At 68.3% G+C, this 19,204-nt stretch overlaps 10 protein-coding genes across 10 annotated transcripts; 4 read left to right on the top strand and 6 right to left on the bottom strand.

Moving 5' to 3' along the window:
• Nucleotides 1-17: 17 nt before the first annotated feature.
• On the top strand, nt 18-1,511 carry MICPUN_58179 (gcn5-related n-acetyltransferase; the record flags this gene model as incomplete). The annotated part of the gene is made up of 1 exon (XM_002501484.1): nt 18-1,511. One exon carries the CDS (start codon nt 18-20, stop codon nt 1,509-1,511), a length of 1,494 nt encoding a protein of 497 aa, XP_002501530.1.
• On the bottom strand, nt 811-2,991 carry MICPUN_58180 (predicted protein; the record flags this gene model as incomplete). Its single annotated transcript, XM_002501888.1, has 1 exon — nt 811-2,991. One exon carries the CDS (start codon nt 2,989-2,991, stop codon nt 1,570-1,572), a length of 1,422 nt encoding a protein of 473 aa, XP_002501934.1. The 3' UTR covers nt 811-1,569.
• A 507-nt stretch (nt 2,992-3,498) lies between these two features.
• Nucleotides 3,499-4,602, bottom strand: MICPUN_58182 (predicted protein; the record flags this gene model as incomplete). The annotated part of the gene is made up of 1 exon (XM_002501889.1): nt 3,499-4,602. One exon carries the CDS (start codon nt 4,600-4,602, stop codon nt 3,904-3,906), a length of 699 nt encoding a protein of 232 aa, XP_002501935.1. The 3' UTR covers nt 3,499-3,903.
• A 239-nt stretch (nt 4,603-4,841) lies between these two features.
• Nucleotides 4,842-7,474, top strand: MICPUN_58183 (predicted protein; the record flags this gene model as incomplete). Its single annotated transcript, XM_002501485.1, has 3 exons — nt 4,842-5,080; nt 5,197-5,257; nt 5,464-7,474. The coding sequence occupies 3 exons, from the start codon at nt 4,842-4,844 to the stop codon at nt 7,318-7,320; spliced, it is 2,157 nt and encodes a 718-aa protein (XP_002501531.1). The 3' UTR covers nt 7,321-7,474.
• A 24-nt stretch (nt 7,475-7,498) lies between these two features.
• MICPUN_58184 (predicted protein) lies at nt 7,499-8,467 on the bottom strand (the record flags this gene model as incomplete). Its single annotated transcript, XM_002501890.1, has 1 exon — nt 7,499-8,467. The coding sequence occupies one exon, from the start codon at nt 8,465-8,467 to the stop codon at nt 7,499-7,501; it is 969 nt and encodes a 322-aa protein (XP_002501936.1).
• Nucleotides 8,468-9,143: 676 nt separating this feature from the next.
• Nucleotides 9,144-9,332, top strand: MICPUN_77149 (predicted protein; the record flags this gene model as incomplete). The annotated part of the gene is made up of 1 exon (XM_002501486.1): nt 9,144-9,332. A coding segment is annotated over one exon (189 nt), but the record flags the coding sequence as incomplete, so codon positions are not given.
• Nucleotides 9,333-9,380: 48 nt separating this feature from the next.
• MICPUN_108170 (mucin-associated surface protein) lies at nt 9,381-9,970 on the bottom strand. The gene has a single exon (XM_002501891.1). It carries the CDS (start codon nt 9,946-9,948, stop codon nt 9,424-9,426), a length of 525 nt encoding a protein of 174 aa, XP_002501937.1. The 5' UTR covers nt 9,949-9,970; the 3' UTR covers nt 9,381-9,423.
• Nucleotides 9,971-10,111: 141 nt separating this feature from the next.
• On the bottom strand, nt 10,112-12,628 carry MICPUN_58187 (predicted protein; the record flags this gene model as incomplete). Its single annotated transcript, XM_002501892.1, has 1 exon — nt 10,112-12,628. The coding sequence occupies one exon, from the start codon at nt 12,626-12,628 to the stop codon at nt 10,112-10,114; it is 2,517 nt and encodes an 838-aa protein (XP_002501938.1).
• Nucleotides 12,629-12,972: 344 nt separating this feature from the next.
• Nucleotides 12,973-16,200, top strand: MICPUN_58188 (predicted protein; the record flags this gene model as incomplete). The annotated part of the gene is made up of 1 exon (XM_002501487.1): nt 12,973-16,200. One exon carries the CDS (start codon nt 12,973-12,975, stop codon nt 16,198-16,200), a length of 3,228 nt encoding a protein of 1,075 aa, XP_002501533.1.
• A 51-nt stretch (nt 16,201-16,251) lies between these two features.
• On the bottom strand, nt 16,252-19,115 carry PF15 (katanin p80 subunit-like protein; the record flags this gene model as incomplete). The annotated part of the gene is made up of 2 exons (XM_002501893.1): nt 16,252-18,955; nt 19,089-19,115. 2 exons carry the CDS (start codon nt 19,113-19,115, stop codon nt 16,289-16,291), a joined length of 2,694 nt encoding a protein of 897 aa, XP_002501939.1. The 3' UTR covers nt 16,252-16,288.
• Nucleotides 19,116-19,204: the final 89 nt, after the last annotated feature.

Below are 19,204 nucleotides of genomic sequence, written 5' to 3' on the forward strand. Positions count from 1 at the left end.
ACGCACCTAGCTAGGGTATGTCGGCGTCTACCGCCGGCGCGCGCGCGTCCCTGTCGCGCTCGGTGGGACCCAGCGGTAAACATCGCCCGATCGCGTTCGCGTCGCGCCGTCCGCGCGCCGTCGCCGCTCCGGAACCTCGGCGGGGGCGAGCGACGAGCGGATTTCTCGAAGTGTACGCCCCGCGACGGAGCGACGATGGACTGGAGCGACGACGACGACGACGCCGAAGGGTGCGCGCCTCTGCGGACGATGAAGCCGCGTGGTCCAGCGCCGGGACGCTCAACCCCGAGCTCAGCTACGACGAGGAGTTCTGCATCATCGACAAGGGGTGCGGGCACGTCCTGCGGCAGCTCACCGCCTCCCCCGAGGACGTCGAGAGACTCGACGCGCTGCTTCGCGAGGTTTCATTCGACGCCAACGTGGACGAGTGGCTCGCGCTCCTGAAGTCCTCCGAGGACACATCCGACGGGGACGACGCGGGCGGCGTCACCGGCGCGACCGGCGTCTTCGACGAGGACGGCGACCTCGTCGGCTTCGGCAGCACCGTCGTCTACGGAACCAACACCGACGCCCCGTTCGGGTGGGTGGGCAACATCGTCGTGCGATCCGACTATCGCAAGAGGGGAGTCGCGTCGATGGTCCTCAGGGCGGCGCTCGACTCCATGGGCGCCGCCACGCTCGCGGTGCTGGACGCCAGCGCGATGGGCGCGCCGCTGTACCTCAAGGCTGGGTTCGCGCCCGTCGCCGCCGTCCGCCGGTGGACGCTGTCGCGGGACCAGGCGCTCGGAATTTCGTCCAGCTGTGGTTCGAAAAACGCGGGCGACGTCGCCACCGCAATGGACGCCATCGACGCCACCGCGGACTGGTCCGAGGGCGACGGCGCGCTCATCACCGACATGGACGCCGCGGTGTTCGGCGCCTGCCGCGGGAACACGCTGAGGGCGTGGCGCGATACCGTCCCACAGCTGTGCGTCGTGGAGGACGGCGTGGGATACGCCGTCGCGCACAGACGCGGTCGCAAGCTGTACCTAGGCCCGGTGGGCCTCGACGTTCGACCGGGGCGAACTTACTCGACGATTCGCGCGAGGGAGTTCGTGGAGCGGTACCTGACGCTCGCCACGCACCACCTCGCGACGAGCGGCGGCGGCGGCGGGGACGAGGGAGACGACGACGACGCTTGCGATGGGATGGTGGTGTACGTTCCCGAGGGTTTGGAAGAGGGATCGTTGGCGACGGATTCGGCCGGTCGGCAGCTGCGGGGCGTGAGCGCGTTGACGTGCGCGCTCAAACGACGGGGGTTCGAGGCTGGGGAGCGTACGACGAGGATGGTGATGGCGCCGGCGACGCGGGACGAGTGCATCGGGGACTGGTGCAGTTCGGACGAAGGGGAGGAGGAGCTCGAGGGGTTCGTCACGCCGCTCAAGACGGACCCAACCGTGGACGCGAAGAAAGCGGACGTGCCCGGGCTCGGGCAGGGCTGCCTCACCGTCGCCAGCCTCGACCTCGGCTGACATCCGAGTTGACTGCCAACCTCGACATGATATGATATGATGAGTGTGTCGAAAAGAATCAAACTCCCTCGTTAAACCCCGCCCAGTCGATTTTCGCGTTGAGCTCGTGCGTCTCCCGCCAGCTCCAATCGCGTTTCGCAATCTTCGAGTTATCCGACACCCCCAGGTGCGTTCTCGCCCCGCGCGCCGCGTGCTCGAAGAACGCGCGCACCGTTAACAGAAACGCCTCGGGCGTCAAAGCGCTGACGTGGATCCGACGCTCGTCCGGGCTCCCGTACCGCTCCGCCCGACTCAGTTTTTCACCCGGCCTGGTATCGTCGAGACGAAGCACGGGGCCCGGGTCCGTGTACCCCGACACGTCCCATCGCAGATGCGACCCGCGTGACGTCACCGCGGCGTCGCGAGTGTTGAGTGTAGACGCGAGCGCGCGTAAGTTGAACCTCGGCCACGTGGCGCGGCTCCGGTAGTCGACGAAGCCGGTGTATCTGCACTCCACCTCGTACCGGCCGCCGGAGTAGATGGCGACGACGACGTCGGCGTCCGTCGCGAGCGAGAAGAGCGCGTAGTAGTGCACCGGGGACTCGCACCTCACCACGCACACGCCGAGGTCGTCCCACGCTTCTCGCACAGGCGATTCCCCTTCATCAAACCCGGTCCCGTACAGTCGCGTCACCCCGTCCAACACCCGCGCCACTTCCTCGTCACCCGAGTGCAACCCGCTCCTCTCCGCGGCGGCGTCGTCCGCCTCCGTAGTGGACCCCGCGCGGGGTTCGACCGCGTTTAACGCGTCCGCCACGAGGGGCAGGAAGTGCGCGTACTTGCGCGCGGACTCGCGGTGCTCGTTTCCCTCGAACGGCCGCGTGAAGAGCGTCCGTTCGACGGAGTTGATCCACGCGCACAGCCTCAGCGCCGCCGTCGTCTCCGACCACATGCCGAACGCGTCGCCGGAGTCGGCGCCCTCGGCACCCTCGGCACCCTCGGCACCCCCGTCGCCCCTACCGCGCGTGACGCGAAGCTCGCGGAAGTCCCCGATCCTCGCCGTCTCCCGGAGCACGTCCTCGTGCTCCAGCGCCTTGAGCGGTTCGATGAGCGCCCACGCCGAGATGAGTCCGTCGATGTCGAAGTGGTTGCAGGTGACCGCGTTGGCGATCTTGAGCGGCCTCCATCCCGCGCGCAGCGCGTTGAACACGGTGTCGGTGGACGTGTCCCCGCGCAGGTGTTTCGGCGTGCTGCCGTCCTTGTGATGCGTCAGCGTGGGGAGATTGCGGTGCGTGCAGTCGACGCACACCGTCACGGATCCCATCGCGCTCGCGTCGTACGGGACGAATCGAACCACCGACGTCGACACGAACACGCGATCTAACAGCGGGCGCCACACGTAAACGGTGAGCCTCGCGAAGGCGTAGAGCGCGAGCCCGAGGAGCGCGGTGCGGAGGGTCGCGACGGCGCGCAGCGCGAGCAGCGCCTCCTCCGGGGTCATGTCGCGCGCCCCCGCGAAGTGTTAGTTTTTCCGGCAAGTGGATAACCCTTATTTTCGTGGGGCGCTCGTCCCTCGTCATTCCCTCGTGCACGGGCTGGACATGTCGACGACCGTACTAGCCTCCTCGCGCATCCCCCGCTCGTCCACCGCGATCGCGCTCCGTCGTCATCGCGCGCGGACCCGACCCCACCTCACGCCGCGCGCCGTTCGTGTTCACACGAGTCCGCGACATCATCATCCCAGGTCCCTCGTCGTCGTCAACACGGGTGCCGACGCGGTGGAGGCGGAGATCGTCCCCGACGGTCCCCGCGGGGGAACCGGGGTGGCCTTACCCCCCGAGCCATGGACGAGCCCGAACTGGAACTGGGGATCCGCGCGCGGCGACGCGCACGACGCCGCGCGCGTCGTCCGCGGCGTCCTCAACGAATCCCCCTCGCGCCGACGCGATTGGATCACCGCCATGGTGCAGTCCACGCCTTCGGACGACTCGGTGCCGTGGGAGGAGGTCAAGCTCGTCATGGCGCTCGCGTTTCAGCTCAGCGGCCACAGGCGCGCCGAGGTTTGCCGGAGCGGCAACGGGACGTGGCTCGAGGTCATGGCCATGATGCAGCGGGGGTACTTCGAGGGTGGGATGACGGGGGGCGACGGCGGCGGCGGAGGTGACCTCGCGCTCGCCATGGAACTGGAGGCGAGGCTGACGCCGGACGGGAAGAACCTGCTGAGGGACGCCAAGGCGGCGGCGTCGGCGTCGGGGGCGCCCGCGGCGTGGGTCCACGACGCGGTGAGGAGGAGCGCGGCGATGGCGGTGCTGCTGGAGTTGCAGTTCCTCGAGGTGGGCATCTGAGTGAGAGAATATTCCTCCCGTCGATTGTTCCGCCTCGTGCTCGGGATACGTGTCGATACAACTGTTGACTACTCGCGCTCGCGGCGTTGGACGCACTCCTTGCAGTAAGAGCGTACACGACTGTGCTCGCAGATTCCCCCCCCACCGCACTCCTTGCAGTAAGAGCGTACACGACCGTGCTCGCAGATTGATGCCCCACCACACTCCTTGCACAGTGAGCGCTGACGACCGTGCTCGCAGATTCCAGACCCACCGCACTCCTTGCAGTAAGAGCGCTGACGACTGTGCTCGCAGATTCCAGACCCACCGCACTCTTTGCACCTGCGGCGCTGACGACCGTGCTCGCAGATTGAGGCCCCACCGCACTCCTTGCACTGAGAGCGTACACGACCGTGCTCGCAGATTGAGCCCCCGCCGCACTCCTTGCACTGAGAACGTACACGACCGTGCTCGCAGATGGAGCCCCCGCCGCACTCCTTGCACCGAGAGCGTACACGACCGTGCTCGCAGATTCCAGACCCGCCGCACTCCTTGCACTTACGACGCCACTTTCCGTGCGGACAAGCGCTGCACACCTTGCATTTAGACCGAAACTCCACCCCGTGCTCGCATGGCCCCTTCGTGGGAGGGGCTCTCTTCCGCTTCACCCCCTGGTTCGCCCCATCCCCATCATCCGCCTCGACATCCGCCTCGACGTCATCCGCGCCCTCCATCTCGGCGACTCTCGCGAGCAGCTCGTCGAGGTCGGGCTCCCAAACCGTCGTCATCTCCCACCCACCGGCCTCGCGCCCCACGAAGTGCTGACACCTCCTCTTCGTGATCATCAGCACCGATTTGGTTTGGCCACCGCGTCGGTGAATGAAGTTTGAAGCGCTCCTCCCCCGCCGGCACTTTCAACCGCGCCGAGCCCCAGCGCCCGACGCGAGCGACCCGCCGTCCGAGCGATTCGACGTCGCCTCGGAAGCGAGGCCGCCGAGCGACGGCCGAACCGCCGCATCCCGGCGCCATGGCGAGGAGGTGCGGCACTCTCGCGAGCCCGCCGAGAATGTCCCATGTAATTCACGTGGCGTTCCTCGCGTGCGCGATGCTCCTGCTGACGCGCATCGCTGGCGCGGACGCCCGCCGTCTGACCTCTTTCACGGTCGAGACGGCGGACCTCAAGATCAAGGCGCCCGCGTCCCTCGCGAAGACGTACGACATGGCCATCGCGAACTTCGGCGAGCCCCTCTACGGCGCCACGCTCAGGTGCGCGACCCAACCCCGCCCCCTCGCTCCCAGCCAAAAAAAGCCCAGATCCCACGACACGAGATCCGAACCCGTGAACCGCGCCTGACCCCGTCATTTTCCAACTCACATCGCAGCGGAGGACTCGCGTACCCCACGTCGATCGACGCGTCGTACAGGACCGGCTGCCAACACTTCGTGAGTACCCGCCCACCCCGCGTGCCCCGCGCGTCCGTCCTCTTCCGCGAACGCACGAATCGATTCGATCGCGACGGGGAAAGGAATAAAAAAACCCGAACCGACGACGAAAAATCAAACACCCTCGCCCCCACCCCGTCGGTCGACGATCCCCCGATCTCCCACTCACCCGAACCTCCTCCCCTCCGCCCCGACGCACGCATCAGCCCGCCGGCTACGTCGTCCCGAAACAAGCCGGCTTCGGCGCCGCCATCCTCGTCCTCGACCGCGGAGGATGCCCGTTCACGGACAAGGCGTATCACGCGCAATCGGCGGGTGCTGACGCGCTCATCGTCGTCGACAACATCGACGAGCCCCTCGTGACGATGGACGTCGGCGACGACGAGCAGAGCAGCGTATACGCGGCGAACATATCCATACCCGTCGGGTTGATCGCGAAACGAGACGGCGACGCGTTCAAGACGGCGCTCACCGCCGGGTCGAGCGTCCTCGCGGTGCTCGACTGGACCGACGTGCTCCCCCACCCGGATGAGCGGGTGGAGTGGGAGTTTTGGACCAACTCCGGGGACGAGTGCGGGCCGAAGTGCGACTCGCAGAAGGCGTTCCTCGAAGACTTTCGGCCCATCGCGAAGAAGCTCGAGCAGAACGGCTACACCTCGTTCACGCCGCACTACATCACCTGGCTCTGCCCGCCCGACCTCATCCAGGATCCCGCGTGCGTCGCGCAGTGCATCAACAACGGCCGGTACTGCTGCCCGGATCCCGACGGCGACTTCCAGGCGGGGTACAGCGGCCGCGACGTCGTCATCGAGAACCTCCGAACCCTCTGCGTGTTTAACCAGGCGAACGCGACGGGTCAGAGCTGGAAGTGGTGGGACTACGTGGTTCAGTTTGGAGCAAAGTGCACGATGGAGAGCGGCAACTACGGCGTGGAGAGCTGCGCGATTTCCATCCTCAACTCTGTCCAGCTCGACGTCGAGCAGTGGCGGCGGTGCGTGGGAGACCCGGACGCGAACGAGCGGAACGCGGTTCTCGACGAGCAGCAGGAGGCTCAGGTTGGCACGGGCGGTCGAAGCGACGTGAGCATATTGCCCACGGTGGTCATCAACAACGAGCAGTACCGGGGTAAGATCATCAGCTCAGACGTCCTCCAGGCGATCTGCGCGGGCTTCGCCGCCGGCACGAAACCGGAGGTTTGCGGCGGGGCGGACGCGTGCGACGGCGGCGGCGGCGCCGAGTGCGCGAAGAACACCGACACCGGTCACACGTCCTGCCAAACTTCGGGCGCGTCCTACAAGTGCGTCTGCCCGGTGGGAACGATCGAGGTGAAGAATAGCCAGGACGGGACTTTGAGCTGCCAGGACATCAACGAGTGCCCGACCGCGATGCAGACGGTCAACTCGTGCATGTGCGAGCGGTGCTGGTGCAAGTCGGAGCACCTCCCGGGCAACGACGCTACGTTTACGTGCCACCAGGAGCCGCCCTCTGTGTGCGACGCCGCGGGCATCGAGCACCCCGGCGGATGCTGGTCCGAGAAGGGATTCACCGCCTGCGTCGACGGCATCGACGCCAAGAAACAAGCCGGGATAAAGGGCTTAGACCCGGCGGCCGTCCCGGATCACACGTGCGTCTGCCCCAAGGGGTTCACGGGCGACGGTAAGGTGTGCGAGGACGTGGACGAGTGCAAGGGAGGCGCGTGCGCCGGCGATCGCATGACGTGCTCGAACACGTTCGGCGGGCACGAGTGCGGATGCGAGGCGGGGTTCGCCCCGACGCTCTCCGCGTCGTCCCCCGACGGCGTCAAGTGCGTGGAGGTCAAGAGCGGGGGCGGAACCGGTACCGTCGTCGCCGCCGTACTCGCCAGCTGTGTCATCGTTGGCGGCGTCGCGTACGGGTTGTACCGATGGAGGCTGAGGTCGTACATGGACCAGGAGATCAAGGCGATCATGGCGCAGTACATGCCGCTCGAGGAGGAGCCCGACGATGAGGAGAACGGGGGGCGCGAGCTGCGAACGGTGTCGCGTCCGTCCGGGGCGGGGGGGCTCACTCACGAGGAGTATTAACCGCGGAGGGGGCTCACTCGACGACGATTCGGAATTTACGGCGAAATTAACGGCTTTCACGGCGAGTTGCACGGCGGGAGCGTGAGCGGCGACACGAGGACGACGACGCCTTTACGTTATGTTTGTTTTTATCTCGAACGAAGACGCATCACTTCGCGACGCTCGCGCTAGACCGCGGCTAGACCTGCCCGGTTTTTTTCCCCGCGTCCGCGACGGACACGCCCCCCGCCGCCTCCGCCTCCTTCTTTTTCTTTTGCATCTCCCGCACCGCCGGCATCGCCCCCGCGGGTGTCCCGGTCTTCTCGATGTTGAACGCGCACCTGAACCCGCCGACGACGGCGCCGTCGCCGCACTCCGAACGCGCCCGCGCGACGCACGCGTCCACGGCGCCGGCGTCGCACGCGCCGAGCTCGATCCTGACCACGTGTTCAAACGCGGCCGCGTCGTCGACGCAGCGGTGAAGCGAAGCGCCCAGGAAGGTTTCGGCCGCCTTCTCCGCGGCGACGTCCGCGCCGGACCACGCGCGCCAGTCCCGCGCGTCGAGCCCGTTGTTCCCGCGCGGCGTCGCCACCATCACCACGGCGTCCCTCTCGGAGTATCTCACGACTCCGTGGGGTACCCTCGCGATGGCCGACGTCGGTCCCGGAATCGCCGCCACCTCCTGACACGGCAACGGGTGATGGATCTGGTCCATGTGCCCGATGTCGAGGCACTCGTGGAGGTCCTCGAACCGCTCGAAGAGCTCGGCGGGCGGGCACTTGAACAAGGTCATGTTAAAGTACCCGTGGGGCTTGCAGTCGATGGCGTCGTCCTGGTCGATTGCTTCGTGAAAGTGCGCGGAGCAGTAGTCGGGATGGGAGCGCGCCACTTCGCAGCAGTGCAGCGCGCCCTCGAGGAACGTGCTGAAGATGGGCTTCGGGGACTTGAGCTCGGGGTAGAGGTGGAAGAAGACGGTGCCGTCGTACATGCCGTCGGCGTTCGCGGCGGGGTCGGCGGCGGCGGGCGACGTCGCGCGCGTCGGCACGGGGGATCGCGCGGGGCGACGGATAAGGCGGGCCCGGCGGTCGGCGCCGGCGCCGGCGCGCTGCGAAGCGACGGGACGCGCGCGGGCCGGCGCGACGGCGGCGGACGCTGTCGCGAGCGGCATCGTGGGGCTCCTCGCGGGGGTGAAGAGCGGTGGGGTGCCCGCGGGTTGTGACCGCCGGCGGCCCCACCCGGCGGGATTTTGGAAACCACTCTGCCGACGACGCGACTTCGTTGCCGGGGACAGGTTGTTGTTTTGAATCAGCGCGCGGAGGCCTCGCGGGCCACTCCGGCGTCCGCGCGCGCGCGTGGGCATGTCGCGACGAGGAGGAGACGGCTGGGGCGCGCCCATCGACGACCGCTCGACCGCGCGCCGGCCGCCCATCCCGTACGAGCAGATCAGGGGCGAGGCGCGAGTGGGGCGCGGATCTCCGGGCGGATGGGACGACAGTCCCGCCGCGGGTCGAGCGCACTCGCGGGTCGGCGACCAGGATCCTTACGATTCCGCGCCCAACTCCGCGCGGAGCAGCGCGTACACCGACGCGGACGACGATTCGTCCCTCGCCGCGAGCGACTTCGAATCCGGCGCCGAGGACCTCGAGTCCGACGACGAGGCCGCGGGCGGGAGCGGCGCGAGGACGCTGGCGGAGGATCTCGCGGGCGTGCGCATCGGCGGTGGCGGTGGCGGTCGGGGGGGCGACGCGCGCGGGGATGGACGGGCGCGGGCGGCCGCGACGTCCTCGACGGGGATCGACAGGGAGGCGCAGGCGGCGAGGGGCGCGGCGGCGTTCGAGGACGACGAGATTCAGGAGGCGTTCGCCGCGTTCGACGAGGACGGCGACGGGCTCCTCGACGTCAACGACGTGCAATCGTTCTTCGACGCGCTGGGCGAATCGCTGACGCTGTACGAGGTGGCGGAGCTGATCAAGATGGTGGACGGGGATGGAGACGGGATGGTAAACTTCGACGAGTTCTTCGACCTCGCCACGAGGAGCGCGAGGTTCTTCGAGCAGGGCGGCTGATGACGTCGTAGCGGTGTCATGACGAGTAAATGTAGCGTGAACACGTGCGAGGTACTAACTACTCTCCCCCCGCTCTGCGCCGCGCCTCCTCGGCCGCCTCCGCCGCTTTCCGCCCCGCGTCCTCCTGCGCCCGCTTCGCCGCGTCCGTCGCCGCCTTCTGCTGCGCGGTGGCCGCTCCGATCGCGCGATCCTGTTCCCTCATCGCCTTCTCCACGGCCGCCTTCTGCTTGGCCACAATCTCGTCGTAGTTGAGGGCGATGTACACGATGAACCCGGCAACCACGGTCAGCACGAAGGTCTCCTCCGCGCCGAACCTGGCACGAATCGTGGATCCCCGTCCTTTGGCGGCGCTCAGCAGCGCGTCGCGGGCGCCGAAGGAGGGCGACACGGGGGAAGACGAACGGACGAACGAACGCGTGGACGCGACTGACGACGCGCCAAACGCGTCGTCGCCATTCCCGTTCGCCCGGGCGCGCGCCGAGGCACGGCACGCGACGGAGACCCGCGCCCGCGTCGGACGGACGCGGTGACACGTGACGAGCGCCGGTGAGCGGTGAGGCGTCGGTGCGACGCGCACGGACATGGTCGCGGGAGGGGCGAGCGCGTGCGGGGGAGGAGTGCGGTTGGGGGTGCCGAGCGGGGCGCGGGCGTTTTTCTCCACGCGGGTTTTCGTGACCAACAGAATCGCGCGAGCAGGCTGCGTGCGAGGAGGCGGACGGGATGAAAATTTTACTTACATCGCGCCGTCACCACGGGCGGGACACTACCGCAAGGACGACGGCGGCGCACGATATCCCCATCAGCATCACCACCAAGACGACGGGACCCCACCTGTCGTCGTACCTCGCGCTCGGCTCGCGTCTCGAGATCCGCCGAGCGCGCCACAGGTACATCCACAGCGAGTACGCCATGAACGCTACGGCTACGGGCGCGAGGATGGCGCCGCAAACACCCGAGGCGACGGCCGGCCCGCGGGGGGTGCCGACGGGGGTGCCGACGGGGGTGCCGAGCGAGGAGGACGCCGCGCCGATTCCCCCACCGCCGCCGCCGTCGCCGATGACGGCGTCGGTCGTTCCGCGGGCGTACCCGCGGCCGTCGAGCGAGAGGAGCGCGAGCGACATGAACAGGATCAGGATGGACATCGACAGCCACTGCAGCATGGTGCGCTCGTTCGCGAAGAACGTCTTGGGCTCCACCTTGACCGGGACGTACCTGCGACGGGCGACGACGGCGGGCTTGGGCGTGGGCGGCGGCGTATCGCGCGACTTCAGAACGGACGGGGGCGACGGGACCGGGTAGTAGGGAACGCCGGCGACGCCGCTGAGCCCGGCGAGGGGTTCGCGCCGGCGTTCGCAGCCTTCGTCGTCGACGGCGACGCACACGTGGTCCGCGATGGGAGCGGCGGTTCGTACCTCGGCGGCGGTTTCGTCGTCGTAACGGTCGTCGGCCGTCTCGGCTCCGTACCAGTGGGGCAGCGCCGCGTCGACGCCTCCGTTTGTGTCCACCCGGAGCGCCGCGGTGGCGTGAAGAAACTTTGAAAACTTCTTCACCTCGGTGGCGTTACCCGCAGCGAGCACGTCCTCGATCCAATCCGGCGTCCCCCCGCCCGCGTCGTCCCCGTCGGCGCGCGCCAGCTTGACCTCCAGTATCGCGCACGGGAACCGAACGGGCGCGCGACGCGAACCGTCGCGCGGATACGAACAGTCGCGCGCATCCGTGAACACGAGGTCCACGTCCAGGGAGACCCTCACGTCGTTGGTATCGGCGCGCTGAAACGCCGTTCGTCGATAGCGCGTGCCCACGGACGGCGCCAGACCCCTGGCGAACAACTGGTCCTGCGCGACTTCCTTCGCGAGCGTCGCGGATTTGGCGTCGAGGGTTTGGTGGAGGGTTCGGTCGCTGGTTCGGGATTTGGCCGCGACGCCGCCGGCGAGGTACGACTTAAGGTCCCTCGCGTCGAGCCGGAAGCGTTCCTTGACGCTGGACTCGTTGGACCAAGACTCGTGGTGCGTCTTGCACTCGACGTACACTCGAGACGGGCCGTGTTCGTCGTCGTCGGCACCCTCGGCACCCTCGGCACCCTCGGCACCCTCGGCGGTTGCGGCGAACGGCGACGGGTCCTTCGTCGATGATCCGCCGCCGTACCAACGCACGCGGACGAGCGTCGCGCCCTCGAGGCGCTCCATGCGGGTCCGGTACACGTCCAGCGTATCGTCGTCGAAGTACACGGACGACACGAGGCAACCGTCGACGGGTCCCACGTCGCCGAGTGCGAGGTTTTTTGCGCCTCTCGAAGGGGCGGAGGCGGCTCGCCCGTCCCGCCCGCCGAAAACCAACACCGGGAGGTGCTTGCACGTCGCGAGCTTGACCCGCAGGACGTCTCTGGGCCGTATCCAGTACTTTCTCGTCCTTCGCTCGAACGTTGTGGGCGGGGTCCACACCGAGTTGGCATCCGACGTGGCATCCGAGCTGGCATTTCGGATGGCGGCGTACGCTCCGGAGAGCGCCAACACCGCGGCGTCAAACTCCGCAAACGCTCCGGCGAAGAGATCGGACGTCTTCGATTCGTCGTCCGGACGCGTGGCGGCCACGTGGCGGACGCGTGGCACCCCGTGCCCGAGCGGGGATTGCGGCGAGCCCGGGCGAGCTGCGTCGAACATGTCACCGTCCGACGGGACCGTGGCGAGGGAGCCGCCGTCGAGGCTGTCGAGGTTGTCGGGGACGACGTCGAGGTTGTCGAGGTGGTGACCTACTTTCTCGGCGGCATCCGCCGTCGTCGTCGTCGCCGTCGCGTCTTCCGCGAGCGCGAGGAGGTCCCACGCGCACGTCGCCCTCTCCGCGAGCGAGTCCGTCGCGTCCGTCCACCTCCCGAGCGCGGACGGTTCGGCGAGGGGCGCGGAGTGTTCCAGCCTCGCCGCGGCGTGGGTGACGGCGAGGGTCTCGGCGCGGACGAAGGCGCAGAGCTCGCGCGTCGCCCTCGCGAGCGGCGGCGACGACGACGCATCGGCGGCGGCGGCGGCGACGACGCGCGGCGGCGCGAAGAGGACGTCGTCGAGGAAGATGGCGTGCCCCGGGGCGGAGGGGGGCGGCGAGGGCGGGGGGAACACCGTCGTCGCGCGCTCCCGCGGCACGGGTCCCGCCAGTCGTTCTCGGCTGAGGTCCGCTTGTCGCAGGGACACGTACCGGCGGCGCAGCGCCGAGGCGCGGTCCTCCGCGGACGACGACGACGCGGAGGAGGACGACGACGAGGAGGAGGACGACATGGCGCCGCGCGAGCGCAGCCACGGAGTGCCCGCGAAGGGAGACGACGCGCGCAGTGACCAGCGCGCGAACGTCCGCCGCGCAGCTTTCCTCGGACGAGGCTGCCGAGGTGCCGAGGAAACTCCCCTGACGATGAGATGAACCTGATCCAACTGATAGAACTGAGGAGCTTATTAGTCTTGGTCTATGACGCCCTGACCTAATAACCTGCCACCTGTCCTAACCGAGCCCCCGAGGGCCGATATCCCCTGTCCTTTTCTTTGAACTGAAAGGACGTCCAGTCTTGTCTCCTGCTCGGGCGGGGCACTTCAGCCGCCGGCCGGGCGCCCGGAGCGCGCTCGCGGGCATGAGCTGCGGCGCGATCTGGCTGCCTTTCCTCTCAACCCGAGCGGACGACGACGACGACGACGACGCCCCGGCCTCCTCCCCGGCGATGCGCCCGGACCCGCCGCCCGAGGAGTCGCCCGCCCCCGCGGCGAAAAGCGCCCCCGCGCCAGCCGAGGCGGCTTTGTCCTCGCCCGTCGCGATACCGCCGCTCGAGCCGCGCCTGAGGATCCACTACGACGGCCCGTTGCGCTGGAACGACCATCCGGAGCTGACGCAGAGGCTCGAAGATGCGACGGCGGCGCTCGAGGCCGCGGGCTGGACGAGCGTGTTGCAACACATGCCCAAGGGCGTGAGAACGCCCGAGGGGGTTTTCAGCTTTATGCCCACCCTCCACGCCGTCATGAACGTCAAGGGGGTGACCAAAACGCAGCTCACGAACCGCCTGGCGTCCAAGCGCTCGAAGCAGCGAGCGGCGCTGCCGTATCCTTTTGGCGCGGGCGTCTCCCACCCCGACCCCGAGCCCGAGCCCGTCCCAAAGCCCGTCCCCGTCCAGGAACGCGAGCAGCTCGTCCTCGGGTACGAGTCAAAAAAGTTCGGCTCGCTGAAGAAGCTCACCGACAGCCTCGCGACCATCCTCCCGGGAGACGACAACCCCGTGAAGCTCGGAAAGGCCGCCGACCGGTCTCCGTCGTCGACCGAACCCTCGATCAAGCGGCGGCGCCGGCGCCCCTTACGCCGGGTCGATGAACCCCTCGATCCGTCCGAGGAGAGGGAGATGGTGCGAGAGTCCATACGCCGGTCCCTCGTGGAACACGGCACGCGCGATCAGGGAGTTGGCGAGAAAGACGTGGACGCCTTCATCGCCGACGTCATGAACATCGAGGACGACGGCCTCGGCGACGATTCTTCTCCCGAGCAAGGGACGCCGGTCGCGCCCACGGACGACGAGGACGAGGACGAGGACGAGGAGACCCTGGCCGGTATGCTCGACAGGCATAAGAAGCAGATACAGGCGAAGGCGGCGATGAAGAAGACTGTAAACGCTCGGAAATCAAGACTGGAGCCGAAGGCACGAGCTCGGGCACGGGGCGCGGTCGTTCAGGAGCCACCGCCCCCGCCGCCCACGGACGCGTTCGCGCTTCCTCGGCGCGAACCCTTCAAGATGCCAAAGATCGCGATGCCGCCGCATCCGATGACATCAAGTGCGCGGTTGGCCTGGGACCTGGCCGAGTCGAAGCTTGCCGCCGGCGATCCGGTGAGGGCTGAAGTCGCGATCGAGGAGTTCTCGAACGCGGCCATGGCCATCGGGTCCCAGTCGCACGGCGAGGCCGCGCGCGCGCTGACCCGGCTGGCGGGCATGAACATTCCCTTCGAGGTGCTGTCCAAGCTCGGCGACTGCCCAAAGCACGTGAAGCGTTGGGCAAAGTCGGGGGGCACCCGCGAGATCAGAGACGCGGCGAGCTTGTGCGTCGAGAGGTGGGAAAAGGTGGCGCGGACGAGCCAGGAGGAGGGGTTTAGGGTTTGGGTACGGGAGGAGGCCGCGCGCGCACGGCGAGCGCGAGATCCCGAACCAGAGCCCGAGCCCGAGCCGTTTCACCACGACTCTCGTGCGACGTTCGCGTCGGGCTACTACGCCTCCCCCGATCGGCGCATCGACCCGGAGGTGGCCTACCTCGAGTCACACGCGGATCGGGCGGAGGCGGCGATGGACGGTGAGGAGGCGCTGGGCCGCGCCATCACCGCGCTCAACGCGAGCCCGGGGAAGAAGACGTCGGCGCCCGAGCCAGCCGCCTTCGGTTCTCCTCACCCTAACCCTGAGTCCGAGCCAGCGGCTCCGGTTCTCGTGGACGCGCCGCCGCCGCCGCCCATCCTAGGCGAACCCGTCGCTGACGTCATCGCCTTCGACGACGAGAAGGACGACGAGAAGGACGCGACGCCTGCGCCGGTGCTCATGGAGGTGCCTCCTCCTCCGCCGCCTCCTCCTCCGTGCCCCGCGGTCGCAAAGGCGCCCCCGCGCAGCTCCGAATCGCCTCCAACGGTTCGAGAGGTTCCGCCGCCGCCGCCGCCGCCGCCGCGAGGACGCGCCGGAGGGACGCCGCCGCCGCCCGGGCCCTACGGCACACGAGAAGGCCCGCCACCGACGACGACGACCGCTCCGTATCTCGCGCCGCCGCCGCCGGATGCCCGCGATCGGAACGTGCGACCGCGCGATCGAGACGGCACGCGAGAAGGCCAGTCACCCGCGCGGCCGGCGTCGGATCACATCGGAGCCGTCGCGGCAGAGCCGGGTGAAATCACGAAGCGCGGAGTGGACGAGACCCTACCCGAGCCGCGGCGGGGTGACGAGAAAAAGCGACAAAGCCTGGGCTACCACTGTCCCTCGTGCGACTGCGACGTGCCCGCGAACGGTCGCGAACAACACGAGAGCGGCACGAAGCATCGCGAAAAAGAGAAGGATTTTCTCGCGAGAACGAGGTCCTCCGACCGGCGCAAGCGAGTCGTGAAGGTGGTCGTCCAACGCGCGGGCCCCGCCTCGGGCGACCTCCGCGACCGGATCGACCGGACGCCGACGGGACCTAGGCCGGTCGTCCGAGACGAGATCGCGGGCGTCGTCGAAGCGTCGGCGGCCCCGGAACTGCCGGTCGTCCAGACGACGAGCTCCGGGTGGGACGGCTTGCCCGAGGCCGAGGCCATGGCCCAGCCGGTGATGGTCCCGTTGGCGCAGGGTCTGGTGCCGATGCTGCCGGTGACGTCGCTCCTGCCGGTGCGCACGGCGCGCGGGAACGTGGTGTACATGGCTCCGATGCAACCCATCCTCGGAGGCACCTCGGATGACCCGGGATTCATCGCGGTGGACGACCAGGTGACGACCAGGATTAACTCAAGGATTAACTCAAGGTGGCACGCGTCGGAGACGACGACGACGCGGACGATGACCACCGAGACGATGCGATCGGGGTCGGAGACGGGGAGGATGACGCGCGAGGAGTGGGAGCTGGAGAGGAAAGAGAAGAAGAAGGAGAAGAAGGAGAAGAAGAAGAAGGAGAAGAGGGAAAAGAGGGAAAAGAGGGAGAAGAAGGAGAAACGAAAGAGGAAGAATGAGGACGAGGAGGAGCGCGAGGAGAGGCGGGCGATCGTCAAAAGCACGAAACCGACGAAGCAGGGATGGCAGGGTTGGATGCAGCACGACGACTTTCTTCGCCTGGACGACTCCTACGACGCCAGCCTTCAGTCCGGGGGGTGGTAGGGTTCTCGGATCGAGGTTTCTACGACGCGCAAAACATCACGACTACATATTGCGAATGTCGACGATGATTAACAACTAAATTTAACGCTCATTCGGCGCTCATCTGATCGAGCAGCCCCCGCATCTCCCTCGCCCTCGGCGCAAGCTCGCCGCCGCCGCGATCGATCGTTTCGAGCTGCGGCCTGAGCGCCTCCAGCGCGTGTACGCAGCTGTAAGCCCTCGTCGCGCGTTCCTCTCCCACGAGATCAACGCCGATGCCTCCCCGCCGAACAGCCTCCATCGCCTCCGGCGCGCTCTTTAAAAGCGACATGAACCGCCGCGCGACGGTTCGCGCGAATCGAAGCGCCAGGTCGACGTACGACGCGTGCGGCGACTTGAGTAAGTCGCGCATCAGCGGCGTCAACGCGGCGGCTAATTCCAGCGTGAGAGTCTCGTGACCACCCGCGACTGCCGGCGCGTCCAACGCGGCGGTGGCCACGTCAACGACCGCGGACTGGTCCCCGCTCTTCGCGAGCGTCTCCGCAACGCCCCTCGTGTCCCCTTTGACCCACATGTTCTTACACGCGGTGAGCGTGGTGAGTCGCGCGGTGAGAATACCGGAGACGGTTCCGCCGTCGGGCCCGCCGAGTCTTCGCAAAACCTCCTCCTCGCTGGGGGGCGGGGGAGACGCGGGCGCGCCGCCGCCGCCGCCGCCGCCGGGGAGGAACGCGGCGAAGTTGATCCCGCGCGGACCGCCCGGAGACTTGGGCGCCGCGGCGGGCGGCGGCGGCGGCGGCGCCTTTGTCTCGGGGCTCGCCTTTGTCTCGGGAACCTCTCGACGATTCGGTTTCGTCTCCGGCGAGCCCCGGCCCCGGTCCACCTTGACCTCCGCCACGCGTCCGTCCCGGATCCCGCCCCCGTCGCCCACGCCGCCGTTGTTCGCGCGCTCGCGCTCCGCCCTCGCCCTCGCCATCGCCGCCGCGAGCGTGTTCTCGCCGTCGTTCGCGCGCTCGGAAGACCCTCCTCCGTCCATCCCGGTCGCGACGAATTCCGTCTCAGCCTCGAGCGCCGCGGACCTCAGCACGTCGAGGTCGAACGCCCGGCTCGATCCCATCCCGGTCGCGGCGTGGACGTACCGCCCGCGTTCGCGCGATTGCCTCGTCGCGTGCGTGGACACGTGCGTTACACGTGCGTTACTCTTTGCGGGCGACGGCGTCGGCGACGGCGCGGGCGATTGGTGCACCTCAATCGTCGGCGGCGGCATCGATCGACGCAGCTCCGCCGAGTCGTGCAAGCCACCCGGCGGGCTGACCACGACGTCGGGCTCGGTAGGTTCCATCGGTAGGTCCTCCTCGATGACCTCGTCCGCGTCGGACTCGTCCTTCGCGGACCCCTGGTCCGTCTCCCAATCGGATTGATCCCGCGACTCGACCCCGCGAGGTCCCGACTCGGCCGCGCTCTCGGGAACCGCTCTCGTCTCGGGAACCGCGAGGTTCAGCGCCCTGGTCAGCGGCGTCGGCGGCGTCGGCGGGTTGGCGACATACACCACCTTCGGTTTGTCCGCGAGCGGGTCCGCGCCTATGCCGTGCGCCGCGGCGAACCCGCTGTTCATCTCCATCCTCGAACCCTGGTGATCGATCCGGTGATCGATCCGGACAGACCCGGAGCCCCTCGGTTCCCTCGTCGTCGCCCCCGCCGCCCCCGCCGCCGCCTCCCTCGCCCTCTCCTCCGACGCCACCACGCGCGCCTTGGCAGCCAGCTGCGCCGCCGCGACGGCCTCCTCGGCGCGGCCCGAGCACGTGGGCGGTTCCCGTGCACGGTTCTCGACGGCGCCCAAGGTTCGATCGGGCGCGTCCCGGGTGCCTCCGCCGCCGGGCCCGAGTTCCTTGCCCGAGTGAAACGGCTCGCACTTGGCGAGGTCCACCACCCACACCCCCACGAACGAGTTCGAGCACGACGCCCCGAGCAGCTTGCCCTCGTGCGTGGAGAGATCGGCGAGTTTGGTCCACGACACGTCGACGGCGTCGCAGCACCTCGCGGGTTCCCACCGCCAAACCTTCAGAAACTCGGACGTTCCCGTCAGCAACGCGTCGCCCTCGGGGGTGAACAGCATCGACCTCACGCCGGTGGCCTCGACGCACGTGTCCACCAGGTCGAACGTCTCGAGGTCCCAGAACTTGACGGTGCGGTCCGCGCTGCCGGTGGCGACGAGGAGTTCGTTTGGGTGAAACTCGACGGAAGTGACGGGGCCGTCGTGCGCGGGCAGCTCTCTCAGCAGCCTACCCGCGGTGAGGTCCCACAGCTTGACGCGGCCGTCCTGGCCGCCCGATAGGACCCACTTGCCGTCCGGGGAGAACTTGGCGACGCTCACCCCGCGGTCGTGGCCCTTGTAGGTGTGTATGCACCCCTTACGCCGTATGTCCCAGATCTTCGTGTTGCAGTCCAGGGACCCGGACGCGAAGAACTCCCCGAACGGGTGGAAGTCCACCGATATGACGTTGCTCCTGTGGCCCGTCAGCGTGCGCACCACCTTAGCCTCCTCCAGGTCCCACAGCTTGAGCGTGCCCCCCGCGGCGCCCGCGACGACCACCTCCTCGGCGTTGTCGAACGTCACGCACTCCACCGCGGACTGGTGGCCCGCGAGCGACAGGATCGGGGAGGACTTGCCAATGGACCACAGGTTGACCTTCTTGTCGTCGCCGCCGGTGACCATGACGCCGCTGGACTTGCGCCCGATCTTGAGGCAGTTGACCGCGGACTGGTGCGCATTGAACTCCTGCGGGAAGGGGTGGATTGGGACGGGGGACGGGCGCGCGTCAGGGTGGCGTTCTTCGTCATTGGCACGATGGCAGGGTGCCGAACGTCGGGTCGCCGCGCGGGACGCGGCGGCGACGAGCGCGGGAGCGGACCTGCAGGCGGTACGCGCGTTTCACCATGGCGCCGGTGGTCCGTCGACGGATACTCAGAGGGCGTCTACGTCGGCGCGGGGGCCTCGCGCGGCCCAGTCTGAACGCGCCGATATTTG

The sequence above is a fragment of the Micromonas commoda genome, chromosome 4, assembly GCF_000090985.2.
Source record: "Micromonas commoda chromosome 4, complete sequence".
Classification (NCBI taxonomy): domain Eukaryota; kingdom Viridiplantae; phylum Chlorophyta; class Mamiellophyceae; order Mamiellales; family Mamiellaceae; genus Micromonas; species Micromonas commoda.

Coding starts and splice junctions, on each gene's coding strand:
- MICPUN_108170 (XM_002501891.1), bottom strand. CDS start 9,948: ATGTCCGTGCGCGTCGCACCGACGCCTCACCGCTCACCGGCGCTCGTC.